Below are 15358 nucleotides of genomic sequence, written 5' to 3'. Positions count from 1 at the left end.
AATACAACACTGAAACTGAAGAGTGACTGAAGGAGGAGAGCTTTTGGTTCAGTCCTGCATGCTGTGTCCACATTAGTTGGTCTCTATCTTCTGTAAGAGGAAAAGTCTTTTCTGTCTCCATTATTGTCGTGAGGACAATGTCTCCCCCCCTGACCCAAAATATGACATCATGATTTAAAAAAGACTTCCTGCAGTTTTTATTGTCACAGATTTGTTTCTTTGCTCACTTCCTAATAAACAGGATTGAATTCAGTTCCCTCTGATTTTACAGAGAGCTGACACTGACCCTTCATTTACATGGAGCTATAATGGGAGAGGCAGGCCTGCAGGTGATCCTGGGCAGGAAGAGAGAGGATTCGAGATGTGGATGCTTCACTGATGAAGGTGAAACTCAGTTTCTTTGCTCATTTTGGGTCTGATTATTCTAACGTCTATACTCCGGCAACACTAAAACCAGTCAAAGTAATATTAATCTGTCTGTTGTGCTTTATTGCAATAACACCTAATAACAATGAGCTTGTGAGAATTAAATATACATATTCAGTAAGGATTAAACAGAAATATGTCTGTTATCTATGTGTCAGGAGAAAATAAACACAGTGAAGGTTACAATATTTGTAGAAAACTGTTCAAATGATGTTTTAAGAAGACAAATACAAACAAGTTTTTGTTCGACAAAATGTTTATTTTTTTATTGAAGTGAGTTTTGAAAAATGCAGCATTGCAAAGCTGATACAACACCTCCACCTACTGTCACAACATTTATTACAAGCATGCAGTACCATCTTTTTCTAACATGTAACCTTGTAATGAGACAACAGCACAAACAGTAAGAAGCAGATTTGAAATGGTCATTGTGCTCCTCTACTATTCTCAGTGGGACAGCCGGACTTGTTGATGTTTTTCTCTGAATTCTGGGACCCAAAGACCTTTACAGTGTAAACCTTATCCATGTTTCCAGTCTGACGTCTGGATGTCCGATAGCTGCTGATTTGAAAGTCTGGTCTGGTTGCTGAACAGCGGTGCTGGTAGAGATCCCACTGCTCACTGGATCCCACCAGTCAACAAGCTCACATCTGCAAAAGGCACAGACGTGACTGGACAGACAGACCAGAGTGGCTTTGTTGGACTGGAGCTCAGCACTGGACGGAGGGAAGACTGTCAGGACAGGAGGAGGGAGGCTGGAGCCTGAAAGGACATGAAGGACTCATTAAAAAAAACTAGAAACCAAATCACTAATAATAAACAAGAGATTAACAGATTTATCAGTATTGTTTGCAATATAATAAAATACTGAATTAAATCATTTTAAATCTGCATGTAGGATTCATCACTGAAGGATGAGAGGAGTTAAATCACAAACTGAGTAATATGATGATTCAAACATTCATACAGTCACCTCGGTTTTCTAACAAAGTGGTTTTGCAATATTTTCAGTTTCTTTGAGAATTCACATTATCAGTTTGGCTTCAGTCATGTTTATCTCAGCATGAAAGAAAATATTTTAGCATTGGAAGATTAGAGAATAGAAACTACAGAATCTACAGAAAGTAGTATTAATATCATAATGTAACATTCTCCTGTCAGATAATCTTACAGCCTAACAACCAGATTTTCCCTCTTGGGATGAATGAACATCAGTTTATCTCATCTTGTCTCATCTGACATGACTAGAATGGTTTTGCACTGTTAAAAATTGTGACAAACAATAAGCACAATCTTGTAAATCTCATCAAAATGTGACAAACATAAGAAAAGTTGAAGAATTTGTAGAAATCATTTTACATATTGTGATCATTTCAGATCCACAGCTCAAAGACAGAGCCTGGTATCAAAGCTTATGTACAAAAACGTATATTATTCACACAATATCATATGAGTGTAACAGAGAAACATTTTTCTTTCCATTTCTGTCCAACAACAAATCTATCTTGTTTATGATCATTAAAAATACTTACTTGTCACAGTCAGCTTGTGCCTTGTCGAATACCCACAGTGATTCAGTTTGTATACATGGCTGTACAAAAACCTCCTGACTGCACTAATGAGGGGAGTGGAACTGAAACATCCTGTTGAGACCAACTTTCACTGTCAACATGTCATTGACTTCATCAGTCTGCTTATATTCACAAACACTGCTGGACTTGAGGACTGATTCTGAATCTTCTGTTGCATCTTTTTGTTTTCATGGTGGAGATGTTCAAAGTCCAGATATCATCAGTGAATTCAGTCTAATGTTAATGATGAAAATGTTCTCCTTCAAAAGAGCATCATTCAGACAATGCAGATAAACTTGCATCACTGTTATTGACTGCAGGGATGGCATGAGAGTCATTTTATGTTTAACTTGCTGCAGCCTGAAGTTCCCTTCAAATAATCAAATGTAATCAAACCAGTAGAAAAATGTCTCATGCTATAGTGGACTCCTCAGGCTGTATATTTAGTCCTGAAACAGTGTTAACTCTGTGTGTTGTTGACATTGTTGGAGGTCCCACAGACCTCCTGCTGCATGTGTAAATATATTTTTTCTTCTCCACTTTGCCATAAACTGGACTTGAACATTTAATGATCAAAATAAAATACACAGATGACCTTAAAGCTTTGTTATCACGTCACATGAAGAGATATTTCATGTTTTTTATGTTGTATGGCTCCTAATGATGTTTCTTATGTTTGAGGTCAACTAAACTCCAGAGAGGTCAAACTCTCTGTTAGACCTCTAATCAACAAACTGTTATAAAACTACAATAACATAAACTTATGTAGGAATATTATATTTGGGAGGTGTAGTGCTCCATAAAAACAATACAGAGCTGTTTAACATCTATTGTATTTAATCATTGTGTTGAGTCCACAAACGACATGAATTCATAATTTCCAGTTACTGATTGATACAGATATTTACCACATATTTTTGTCCCCAAGGTCAAGAATGAATCTCTCTGTTTATCTTTCTTTTTCATTCATTGGTGTTTTTTCACTGTGCTGTGATCAAATGAAAAGCAGAAAATAACAAACATTTAATTTTATTATTTCATGTTCAGTGTTGAGAGAGATCAGTGAGTAAACTTTTATATGAAATTGGTCTTTTAAGAACAGAGTGAGGAAACTGGTTTGTAGTCATTCTTAAAGTCTCATGTAGTGTAGTTATAGAGAGCATTAGTTGATGTGTCAGAGACTCAAAAAGCAGAAGTAGTTAGTGAGGAGGTTTTTGTCACAGTGTAAATCACTGTGATACAGCTGCAGAAGCAGAGCTGTCCCATGTTTGACAGTAATACACAGCAGAGTCTCCTGCCTCTGCTCTCTTAATGATGAACTGGTAATCTATGTTTGATGAAGCTTTAGAGTTGAATCGGTCTGAGGAGAATCCTGGTCCAAAGTCAGGTGAACTGTAACTATGGTAAAATTTCAGAACATACTGAGGAGCTTCACCAGGAACCTGTTTATACCATCTGACATGATATACATTATTTCTCTGAATGTTACATTTGAGAACAACCTCTTGTCCTGTAGAAACTGTGTGGACAGCAGGCGTCTGGGTCAGCACTTTGACTGCATCAACATCTGTCAACATACAGAGAAAAAAACATGAGTGAAATGTTTCTGTGTGAAAATATGGTCTATAAAAGGAATGAGAAGAATATCTTACATGTTAGAGCAGTGATGAGAGTGCAGAGGGTCCCCAGCATGTTGTCAGTGTGTGGTGTAAACGTCTCTTACTGTCCAGCTGAGAGGTGAGCAGGGTTGGAGTGTGAGGAGAAGAGAGACTGAAGCTTATAAAGACACTGAGGAGACGAGAAGAGGAGGAGGAGCTTCAACACTCAACACTGTTTCATAAATGTACATCATTATGCAAGTAGTTTCACGTTAAATCATCGTTTCTTATCTAACAGCATACATCTCATAACCTCTATTGTCCATAGAAAGTTATCAGTGTATTTTACAGCTATTCTTGGTTGTAGAATAAGTTTTATCAAGATCATGTATGTGGCACCACAGAATATCTGCATCTATTCATGAAGGTCTCTTGCCCCAAAATATCACATAATCATGATTTGGATGATTTGTTACTTTTCCCACCTCCTGATAAATGAGATTTACAAATAACATTTTGTATCATTCTAGTTTGTTATATTTGGTTCCCCTCTTTGAAAAAAAAACTTTATCATTACAGATTAATTCAAGTGTTACTAAAGTGTTTCTAGCTACTTTAAAACAGAATACACACATACTGTACACCCACAGTTAGAGTGACACTGGCTGTGTGTATGCTTGGGAACATTTTTTTTATCATCCATGTGCAGCATCACTCTCCACCCCACACCTGACTGAGTTTACACAAAATTTTAAACAGAATATAATAATTTATCAAGGGTTTTCTCACATGGTGGTCAAGGTGGGATCATAGAGTATTAGAGACAAATGTATGTCAGTTTACCAATTTGTCTTTTTGTTGAGACCATGTCTGAAGCCTCTGCAGTACATCTGAAAAGTGATCAGCAATGCAGGATTAGAGCAGGAAACTGCCCAGAGCCCCAGAGCTGCAAGGGAATTTGTACCAGATCATGACCAAGAACTGAATCGAACCCTGATCCAGCTGAGACTGCAGACAGAGCTGGCAAAAAGAAGGGATACCTAATATTTTTATTAAAAAATGGTTTCTTATATTTGTGTCTTATGTATCTTCCCTGTCAGCTGGGTGGCAGTCTGTGTTGAATAAGGATAAAATGAATACTGGGAAGTTATGTCATGTCTGCTGTTGCTTCTTGGTTTCTTCTCTGATGAGTTTTATTGAGGAAAATTCTACAATTCTGAGCCGTCTGTGAATCATATAATAACACTGCTTTTTCCAACAATACTTACCTTTTTGCTTGTTTAATTCTATCATTTTCCATTTAATGATGCACGTGTACACATAGACATTCACATGTATAAACATCATTATTCATTGTTCACTCAGGAATCAAAAAGCAGAAGTAGTTAGTGAGGAGGTTTTTGTCACAGTGTAAATCACTGTGATACGTGCTCTTTAACAGAGCTGTCCCATGTTTGACAGTAATAGACTGCTGAGTCTCCCTCCTCCACATTGTTGATGATCAAACGATAATCTGATTGTGACTGATGAGTAGATGTGAACTTTGGAGAGGAGAAGCCAGAGCCATAGTATGGAGAGCTCCAGCCGTGATGAAAACTTAAGACAAACTGAGGAACTCCTCCAGGAATCTGTTTGTACCAACGAGCAGGATTGTTAGTAACAGTTCCCAGGTTACAGTCCATGGTGGCTGTCTCTCCTTTCCTCAGCGTCACAACAGGAGGCTTCTGTGTCTCCACCGTCACACCACTCACACCTGGAAACAACAAGATGACATGGAGTCAAGAGAAACACACAGACTGATGAATCCAACATGAGGTCAAAGCTGCAGTAAGTCAGCCTCCTTACATGTTAGAGCAGTGATGAGAGTGCAGAGGGTCCCCAGCATGTTGTCAGTGTCAGTAACTTGTAAAGTGAGCTTACTGCTGACAGATTAGAGGGTTTGGAGGATGAGGAGAGGAGGTGCTGGAGGAGCAATTTAATACAACACTGAAACTGAGAGTGACTGACAGGAGGAGGAGCTTTGGTTCAGTCTGCATGCTTTGTCACATTAGTTGGTCTCTGATCTTCTGTAAGAGGAAAAGTCTTTTCTGTCTCCATTATTGTCGGTGTAGACAATGTCTCCCCCCTGACCCCAAAATATGACATCATGATTTAAAAAAGACTTCCTGCAGTTTTATTGTCACAGATTTGTTTCTTTGCTCACTTCCTAATAAACAGGATTGAATTCAGTTCCCTCTGATTTTACAGAGAGCTGACACTTGACCTCTTCATTTACATGGAGCTATAAATGAGGAGAGGAGGCCTGCAGGTGCATCCTGGGCAGGAAGAGAGGGAGGAGTCGAGAGGTGATGCTTCACTGATGAAGGATGAAAACTCAGTTTCATTTGCTCATTTTGTCTGATTATTCTAACGTCTTAACTCCTGCAACAACTAAAACCAGTCAAAGTAATATTCATCTGTCTGTTGTGCTTTTATTGCAAATTCAACACCTAATAACAATGTAGCTTTGAGAATTTAAAATCATATTCAAGTTAGGATTAACAGAAATATGTCTGTTATCTATGTGTCAGAGAAAAATAAAATACAGTGAAGGTTACAATATTTTGTAGAAAATTGTTTCAAATTATGTTTTTAATTGTTAACTGTCCTCTCAAAATAAAATACACAGATGACCTTAAAGCTTTGTTATCACGTCACATGAAGAGATATTTCATGTTTTTTATGTTGTATGGCTCCTAATGATGTTTCTTATGTTTGAGGTCAACTAAACTCCAGAGAGGTCAAACTCTCTGTTAGACCTCTAATCAACAAACTGTTATAAAACTACAATAACATAAACTTATGTAGGAATATTATATTTGGGAGGTGTAGTGCTCCATAAAAACAATACAGAGCTGTTTAACATCTATTGTATTTAATCATTGTGTTGAGTCCACAAACGACATGAATTCATAATTTCCAGTTACTGATTGATACAGATATTTACCACATATTTTTGTCCCCAAGGTCAAGAATGAATCTCTCTGTTTATCTTTCTTTTTCATTCATTGGTGTTTTTTCACTGTGCTGTGATCAAATGAAAAGCAGAAAATAACAAACATTTAATTTTATTATTTCATGTTCAGTGTTGAGAGAGATCAGTGAGTAAACTTTTATATGAAATTGGTCTTTTAAGAACAGAGTGAGGAAACTGGTTTGTAGTCATTCTTAAAGTCTCATGTAGTGTAGTTATAGAGAGCATTAGTTGATGTGTCAGAGACTCAAAAAGCAGAAGAGTAGTTAGTGAGAGGGTTTTGTCACAGTGTAAATCACTGTGATACAGCTCGAAGCAGAGTTGTCCCATGTTTGACAGTAATACACAGCAGAGTCTCCTGCCTCTGCTCTCTTAATGATGAACTGGTTAATCTATGTTTGATGAAGCTTTAGAGTTGAATCGGTCTGAGGGAGATCCTGGTCCAAAGCTGGGTGAACTGTACTATGGTGAAAATTTCAGAACATACTGAGGAGCTTCACCAGGAACCTGTTTATACCAGCTGACATAATTTTCATCTCTCTGAATGTTACATTTGAGAACAACCTCTTGTCCTGTAGAAAACTGTGTGGACAGCAGGCTCTGGGTCAGCACTTTGACTGCATCAACATCTGTCAACATCAGAGAAAAAATACTGAGTGAAATGTTTCTGTGTGTGAAAATATGGTCTATAAAAGGAATGAGGAGAATATCTTACATGTTAGAGCAGTGATGAGAGTGCAGAGGGTCCCCAGCATTGTTCAGTGTGTGTGTAAACGTCTCTTACTGTCCAGCTGAGAGTGAGCAGGGTTGGATGTGGTGAGGAGAAGAGAGACTGAAGCTTATAAAGACACTGAGAGAGACGAGAAGGGAGGAGGGCTTCAACCCACTAACTGATTTTATGCATTAACTAACGACCACATTTTTCACCTGATTTAGTTGAAGAAAAAAAAGTGTATTTTTTGTGAAATTTGAGAAAAGTTCAACAAGTAAAATCTTTTTCCTCTCACTTTTCTTTCTGGTGGGTATTCCTGCTCTTTCCTCTTACAGTCTACTCCTTTAATTGTATTTTCCCACACTTTCAAATCCTGTTCATTCATATCTGACATCACATATCTGACCAATGTCTCTCAGCTTAAGTTCCTCGAGTCAGTCAGTTCTTGGATGTTGTTCTTTCAGCATTAGTGTTTCTGTCTTTCGACCTACAATTACAGAACCCAGCACCTCCCCATCACCACCTTGTCCCTGAGGATGATCCGAGTGATTCAATGAGACGTTTCATCTGTTTTCTGATTAACCAAATGGTTCTGACTGATATAAATACAATTCAGGACTCTTTGGATCTACATGAACTGTGGTCAGGTTTATTTGTTGAATGTTGTTTCTGTAACAGTGTGTAGCAGTTGGCTTGGGGCCTTTCTCATGATGCTATTCATGTAGTTATCTTATTTTCACCATGAACATGAAAATTGTGACAATCCATTAAGATTTGGGAACATGATTTTTCATTGTATATTCAGTGAAGTTACAAACAGCTTTGGTTAGTGGCTTCACACTCAGTCCAGATGTGTCGAGACTCAAAAAGCAGAAGTAGTTGAGGAGGTTTTTGTCACCGTGTAAATCACTGTGATACGTCTGTTAACGAGCCGTCCCATGTTTCACAGTAATAGACTGCTGAGTCTCCCTCCTCCACATTGTTGATGATCAAACGATAATCTGATTGTGACTGATGAGTAGATGTGAACTTTGGAGAGGAGAAGCCAGAGCCATAGTATGGAGAGCTATAGCTGTGATAAAACCTCAATACATACTGAGGAACTCCTCCAGGAATCTGTTTGTACCAATTAGCAGTACTACCAGTAACAGTTCCCAGGTTACAGTCCATGGTGGCTGTCTCTCCTTTCCTCAGCGCCACAACAGGAGGCTTCTGTGTCACCACTGTCACACCACTCACACCTGGAAACAACAAGATGACATGGAGTCAAGAGAAACACACAGACTGATGAATCCAACATGAGGTCAAAGCTGCAGTAAGTCAGCCTCCTTACATGTTAGAGCAGTGATGAGAGTGCAGAGGGTCCCCAGCATGTTGTCAGTGTCAGTAACTTGTAAAGTGAGCTTACTGCTGACAGATTAGAGGGTTTGGAGGATGAGGAGAGGAGGTGCTGGAGGAGCAATTTAATACAACACTGAAACTGAGAGTGACTGACAGGAGGAGGAGCTATGGGTCACCCATTCAAGACAGCAGTAGTTTCACTGTAATTGTATTACTCCTTTTCCCTAATGATTGGGATTCATGGTATGCTTCCAAGTTTGTAAAATCTTTGAATCTATATTTTTATTTTCTTCAAGTAGGAGTTTACAAAAATCATCTTTCTCTAATCCATCGTTTTTGTTGTTGTTGTTGTTGTTTTAAGTAACAAGGAGACACTTATTACAGGATATAAGCTGTGGCTCTGCACACATTTCCACCAATAGCCACATGCAAAGTTAAAATGGTAATAAATGCACCATTGGCGTGTTTCCAATTAAGGGCAGTTTCACAGGGAGCTGACAGTCAACCTCATAATTTACATGGAGATAAATAAAGACCAGAGGCCTGCAGGTGCATCCTGCTGATGAGAGAGAGGAGCTCTCTTTTTGTGTGTGTGTGTGTGTGCGTGTGTGTGTATGCCTTTCTAACAGTAATCCAGTGCTGCTCTCTAGTGTGCAACAGAATAACAACAACTTATATTGTACATGCGATAAATGTCATCAAATGTCATAAATCAAGTCATAAATGTTACAACTACTGAAAGAAATCCACACAAATAACATATTAAAGACTACTTCAGCAAAGTTTATGCAATTACTTCTACAATCAATTGTAGGAATAAATAAAAATGCAAAATTTACACAGTTGCACGTTGCACAAAGCAATGTTGACGTGCAATCGTTTGACAAATGTGATTTTTTACGCTGAAGCTTGGCAGTTTGCTGTTTTCACAATTGACTTTGTCTGCTTTACCGCTGACGGCCTGCAGAGGGCAAATAGCAAACATCAGTACATCAATGTTTGTGTTGGAGAGGTATGAGATATGGAGGGAATATGTAGAGAGATGGGGGAGGAGGAATTTAAATGCAGTGTAGCATAAACAGCGCTCGTTGTGGCTGTTATGTCTGCAGACATTGTCCCAGATATCTGGGGTTTATTTGAATGATCAGCAGACAGTCTGCACAATTCACCTTGAAGTACACCCACCGGAAGAAAGACCCACAGAACCGACATGCAACACTTGTTTTCACTTAAAGATGCATATTCATGCTCCCAGCCTTTATATCAATTGGAAAGGTTTGACTGTGTCGAGGCACATGTGTTGTTATGATGGTATTCAAGTGCCAGCATTCTTTTAATTTTATTACACCTGTTTGAATCATTAATTATTATTTTTTTCCTTCTTTTGCAATGACACATAATTTACCACACTAAACTCTGTCATCATGGCGATGCCTGTTCTGCTTGTATTGTATTTCCTGCAATTCCTCACCTGTCCACTAGTCGCCATATTCAATTTTCCCCCTTTTTCAAGTCACATGACCACTTGGTACTTCCCTACACACACCTGTAGACCTGCACGTCTCTTCCATCGACCCTCTATGACAACAATGAGCTTAGAAATAAGCGTGACAGAACAATTTGGCAACAATGGACTCTATAGACTCTTTTACTGGCCCAGTACTCCACAGCCTCGGAAGCCAACCATGCTGTTGCCCTTGGAACCAGCCTGCAGTCCGGCTGTTTATGTGCTGGCCCCTTTTTCGGAGCCAAAGCCTGGTCTTGTGCGTCCTTCTTCGCCGCTCAGATCTGGTGGGGTATCAGAATAGGAGGTATGATGATACATATGTGCACCCAACTATGGAAGCATTTCTATAAAATGTCATGCTCATAACGGACCCCACACTGCACACTACATACACACACACGCAGGCGCGCACGCACGGTCACCAGCAGGATTCCTCGAGAAATGGCTGCGTCAATTGTGCCAGATAAAGTCAGAGCGCACCACTTTATTTTTTTCTTCAAAATAAAAGAAAAACCCAATTCTTCTAGTACTTACGTGTTTTATTGTGAAAGCTGTAAACGGAAGTTATGTTGCCTGACTCTGGTGCAAGATGTCGCTCATTCTGTACCGCAGCTGAAACCCAAATCCGCATCGCTGACCGACGCATCTTTTTTTTTTTTTTTTTAAAAAAACCAGCTCCTCTCCCCAAAAAAAAAAAAAAAAAAAAAAAAAAAACACGGCATTTTACATGTAAAACGGGACAAACGGCAACGATATTTATTCCGAAGGGAACACAAATGGAAGATGACCAAATGCGTGGAGCTGTCAAGATTTCACTGTGCATGAAAACTGGTGTAAATCACGGATGAGCGTTTCATCGGGTGACCGAGTATAGGTACAGTAAACCCGTCCAGATTAAGAGTCAAATGTAAGAAAGCGAGAGACAGGATTTTGTTGTCAATAAAAGAAAACTAACAGATGTGGTAAAATGTCAACATCTGTCTCCAAATCCTCTAAACTTGACGGTTGAGCAGGATTGTTTATTTTTTTCTCTCTGTGAAGTGCGATGGAATAAAATGCTGCGCATTACTGCTTCTACCACGGGTTACTTGAATCTCAAACGCACCTGAGAATTGGGAATTTATTCTTGACCCTTTTCGTGTTCAGGCTTGTGCTGTCTTCTGCAACGCACCGAGGAGGATGGTCTTTGCCCTACATGTGATTGTCATGTCTTCGGCGTTTTTCAATCCCAGTTTTGCCTTCAGCTCCCACTTCGATACAGGTAAGGGTCGCACTGGTGAATGACTTGAATGAGGGCGTTTATCCATTTGCTGCAGATCTGCTTGTGATTGTTTTAATTTTAATTTTTTTATTTTTTATGATTCATCATCATCAAGCTGGTGTTTGATACAAGGCCAAACACTCCTATTGCTGCTATATCATACAGCATTTTCTTAGTCATCATCATCAGCAACAGCATCAGTGCCATAACAGCATCATCATCACCACCACAGTGAGCCTTAACCTCAAAAGATTAGCTCAGGTATAGATTTTTTTTTTTTACATTCAGTCCCTTATTGATCGCTGACACAAGGTTAAAAGTGCCTCTACACATGTGTGTGTGTGTGTGTGTGATCAGGGTGTGTGTGTGTGACAACAACATACAGAGGTGACCTGCTGACAGGGGTGTGTGGCTCCGCTGCTTGAAGGTTGCGGTTCTCCGTGTCCATTTGGATGCAGTGTTTAATCATCTCCTGGGTGTCGAGGGTGGGTGGGGGGTGGGAGGGTGGTATGGTGATAGGATCTGTTGGTGAAGGAGAAACCCAGGTGCTGCTGCAGTGCTACGGGGACCCTCGTGCAGGAAGTCATGCCTGTGCTTGTGTAGCCTGTGCGAGGGCTTGAATTAGAGCAGAATAAATAACTGTGTGCAAGAGTGTAAACAGGACAGAGAGAGTCCCTGCACTGAGCGCAGTGTGCTGAGCATACAAATGACGGTGGTGAGCTCAGTGGCTCTCAAGTTTCAGGCTCTATCTGTCCTCCCTAAACCGCACACTCTCAGTGATCTCTGGTCCCCGTTCGTCCGATCACTCCACCCTTATCCACCTTTCCTTGACTCCCCACTTCTTAGAATATGACACCAAAAGGGGCCTTCATTTAAACTCTGATTTGGGATGTTTCTGTGCTTACACTTGTACAACATTATAGCAGTTTGACTGAAGTGATACACAGTATATTTCTATGTTTAGATCTGATGTTTTCTTTACCGTCACATAGAGCATTTATATTAAAGAATACATGTCAACATCACTGATAACCTAAGACAGATATGACAGCAGCAGCCGAAGGTTTTCTTCGTAAATAGAGCTTGCCCTGTTCCAGATACTATTCTGCTTTACTTTAAAATATTTTGCAAGGAGGATATTTTGGAAAAACCATGACAAAATCCCTTCTGGTGGAGTGTGGATCAGATGCTGAGCTGGCTATACCTGCTTCCGTGCGGTGAAATATGATACAGACCTACCAGAGGGGTGTAGTCTTTTAATTTGAAGCCAGATAAATGGTTCCCAGCTGAATTATGGGTAAAATGCCTGCTAACTGCAGCTCTTCTGGGGCACCTTCTAATGTAAGTGTCTTGGTATTTAACTCCTGGAGGAGATCACCGTGTTTTGGAAAAATGTCCCCCTCAGGAATGTGCAGTGAAACGTTCATGTTTTCTTTCTTCAAGCTGACAGTGGCTGAATGAACAGCCTGGGTGACGGCTCGGGAAGATGCACTGTGATTGGTTAGGGTTAGGTGAAGGGCGGTGTATGAGAAGGCATGCACATGAAGCTTGTGTGTAGAGGATGGGGTCTGGATAGTCACTCCCCTGTCATAATGATCTACATTTCTCATCAGCGCAACACCTCACCAGCGATCCTGTTTCCCTCCAAGTAATTGGACTGAGGATCAATGTTGTCTAGGCGATGGAGGGGGGCGTGTGAGGAGGAACCAATCATTTTCATGGCGCAGGCTGAGGACAGAGAAATGCTAGAGTCTCTTAAAGGGGTGGGACACACAGCATCATCTGTAGTTGCTGAAAATGTTGTCTTCGAGGCTGAGGAGTCGATTAATAAAACACACTTACATTTACCAAACTGCGTTTGAACTGTTGCACCCCTCAAGCCATCATCCACAGCTGCACTTCCTCCCGATGCCCTGGGCTATGTAAGAACATAGTGTGCTCTACGTCTGCACACACACACACACACACACACACACACACACACACACAGAGGGAAAACAACCATGGAGCCAGGCCAGTTGTCATATTGCTTGGCGTTATATAAGATGTCAGTACTAACGGATGCTCTGCAGAAGGATTTTAGATCCTGGCCTTCACGTGCCCAGGCTGGGGGCTTGGTTTGTGTGCGGGCAGGGGGTTGGGGGTTGTGGTGGCCCAGTATGTGTGGCATTCTGCACCAGTGACAACTGCAGCTTGCACCTGGCTGACTACTGCTTCAGCACCACGGACAGCTCTCCCGTCAGGAGAGGGAGCAGCTGTGCGTGCGTGCGTGTGTGTGTGCGTGTGCTCGCACAGGGTAGCTATTTGAAAACCTGGCTGCATCCCACCACCAGAATTAATATGCATCACTTTACTGTCAGGCCAAACAGAAGACAGACTGACCTGGAAGGCAGCAGTGATACACCAACAAGCTGACAATGCAGCACTGTGGCAAACTTGAATTTCAGCAGTCTTCTCCGATGCCTGGAGGTGGCAGTAGCAGCTAATGTGCACGTTCTGGACACAAGTAAACACACACGTGCACACACGTTTTTCTGTCACTCCCACATGCTACAGAATAATAAATAATACATAATGCACATTCCACATGTAGGAAAGCTTCCACGTGCTCTCACAAACACATGGACACACCACTGCAGGGTATAATCACGGTGATATCGGAGAGGAAAGATGTTTAAAAATGGTATCTCGACTCGCACTCGGAGCGCCTCCCGATGACTCGGTCAGTACAAGCCAGCCACCGCTGACTATTTGATTATCCATCTCACCATGTGTAACACCAAGCACTTTAGTTACATAAGTCTGCCTCTGGGGGAACTAGAATAAGAATGAAGTGGATTTAAGCAGTCATCTATGTCTCCGCTATGTGCTCTCTGTGTGATGATGTGGGGATGTAGGTTTTCTTGGTGTCACACTCGTCGAAGGCTTGTCTGTTTGCAACTGCATACTTGTTTTAGATAGAGAGGGGCTCATGCATTATTTAACTCTTAGCCAAGTTTCATTTCTTGCACTTAAAACACCCCGAGATCTCGGCAAACCCTCACATGGTGGAGAGAAGTGGAGAGGTGGGCTGATTTTAGGGATGGTTTATGATGCAGGAACGAAAAGCACATTAAGTGTGTTATTGTGTTCAGGAAGGCTACTTCAAATTGGTCTGACAGGTAGAAAACATTTGGGTGAAAAGTGTGACTGTGAATTCGCTGCATGTGTGTCAGAGTGGGAGTATGTGCTTAACAATAGCATCAGGAAAGCAGAAAAATATGGGGGGAATAATGAGAGCCAGCATAACTCACACTAACTTGTTTTGCTCAGGTATGTTTGTATTCACTACACACACACACACACACACACACACACACACACACACAGGCATCTCCACACAAATGTACAGACACACACACACACAATGCCTTTGTCTGTATCATGAGACTCAGGCTGAAATGCCATCACAAGTGCATATTTCTATGTCTGCATATGGTTTGCACATGCATCTAATTTGTGTCTATCAGCCTAAACACATGAGGACCCAATCACTCCTATCCTGGAGTGTGTGTGTGTGTGTGTGTGTGTGTGTGTGTGTGTGTGTGTGTGTGTGAATGCAGAGCTCTGTTCTGTTGGGTCTTTGTCAAATGCTCTAGATGATACTATAATAAACACAGCTACACCATCGGGGCTACCATGACCGAAACTTTCCCTAGTCAAATAGTAGTCGTTAGTTTAAGCCATTAGCTGACTGTTTTCTGCATAATTGTAATACTGATTTCATTTTCATGTTTTTGGGGCAACAGAAAATAATTTGAGTTCAAGGGCTGAGAATGAATTATAAGCAACACTGTTAACACTGTGCTGCATTACAGAGAAATACAGAGGAATACAAAACCATAATAATAAGCCTGTAAAATATACATTTTGCAAGGGCACACATGAAA

At 40.7% G+C, this 15358-nt stretch overlaps 1 protein-coding gene and 1 pseudogene across 3 annotated transcripts in view; one reads left to right on the top strand and one right to left on the bottom strand.

The window, feature by feature from the left end:
- Window positions 1-851: 851 nt before the first annotated feature.
- Window positions 852-5720, bottom strand: LOC109139016 (immunoglobulin lambda-1 light chain-like; annotated as a pseudogene).
- Window positions 5721-10734: 5014 nt separating this feature from the next.
- Window positions 10735-15358, top strand: part of aatka (apoptosis-associated tyrosine kinase a) — a 32151-nt gene continuing 27527 nt past the window's right edge. For 2 of the 3 annotated variants that reach the window (XM_019261106.2, XM_027284980.1), the window contains exon 1: window positions 10735-11429. In XM_019261106.2, the coding sequence (XP_019116651.2) occupies window positions 11348-11429 (82 nt within the window). In that variant the 5' untranslated portion in view covers window positions 10735-11347. The remainder of the gene's footprint in view (window positions 11430-15358) is intronic. The other variant, XM_019261105.2, reaches the window with a different exon arrangement.

The sequence above is a fragment of the Larimichthys crocea genome, chromosome XII, assembly GCF_000972845.2.
Source record: "Larimichthys crocea isolate SSNF chromosome XII, L_crocea_2.0, whole genome shotgun sequence".
NCBI classification, from domain to species: Eukaryota; Metazoa; Chordata; class Actinopteri; family Sciaenidae; genus Larimichthys; species Larimichthys crocea.
This window is presented reverse-complemented; position numbering and strand designations above follow the sequence as displayed.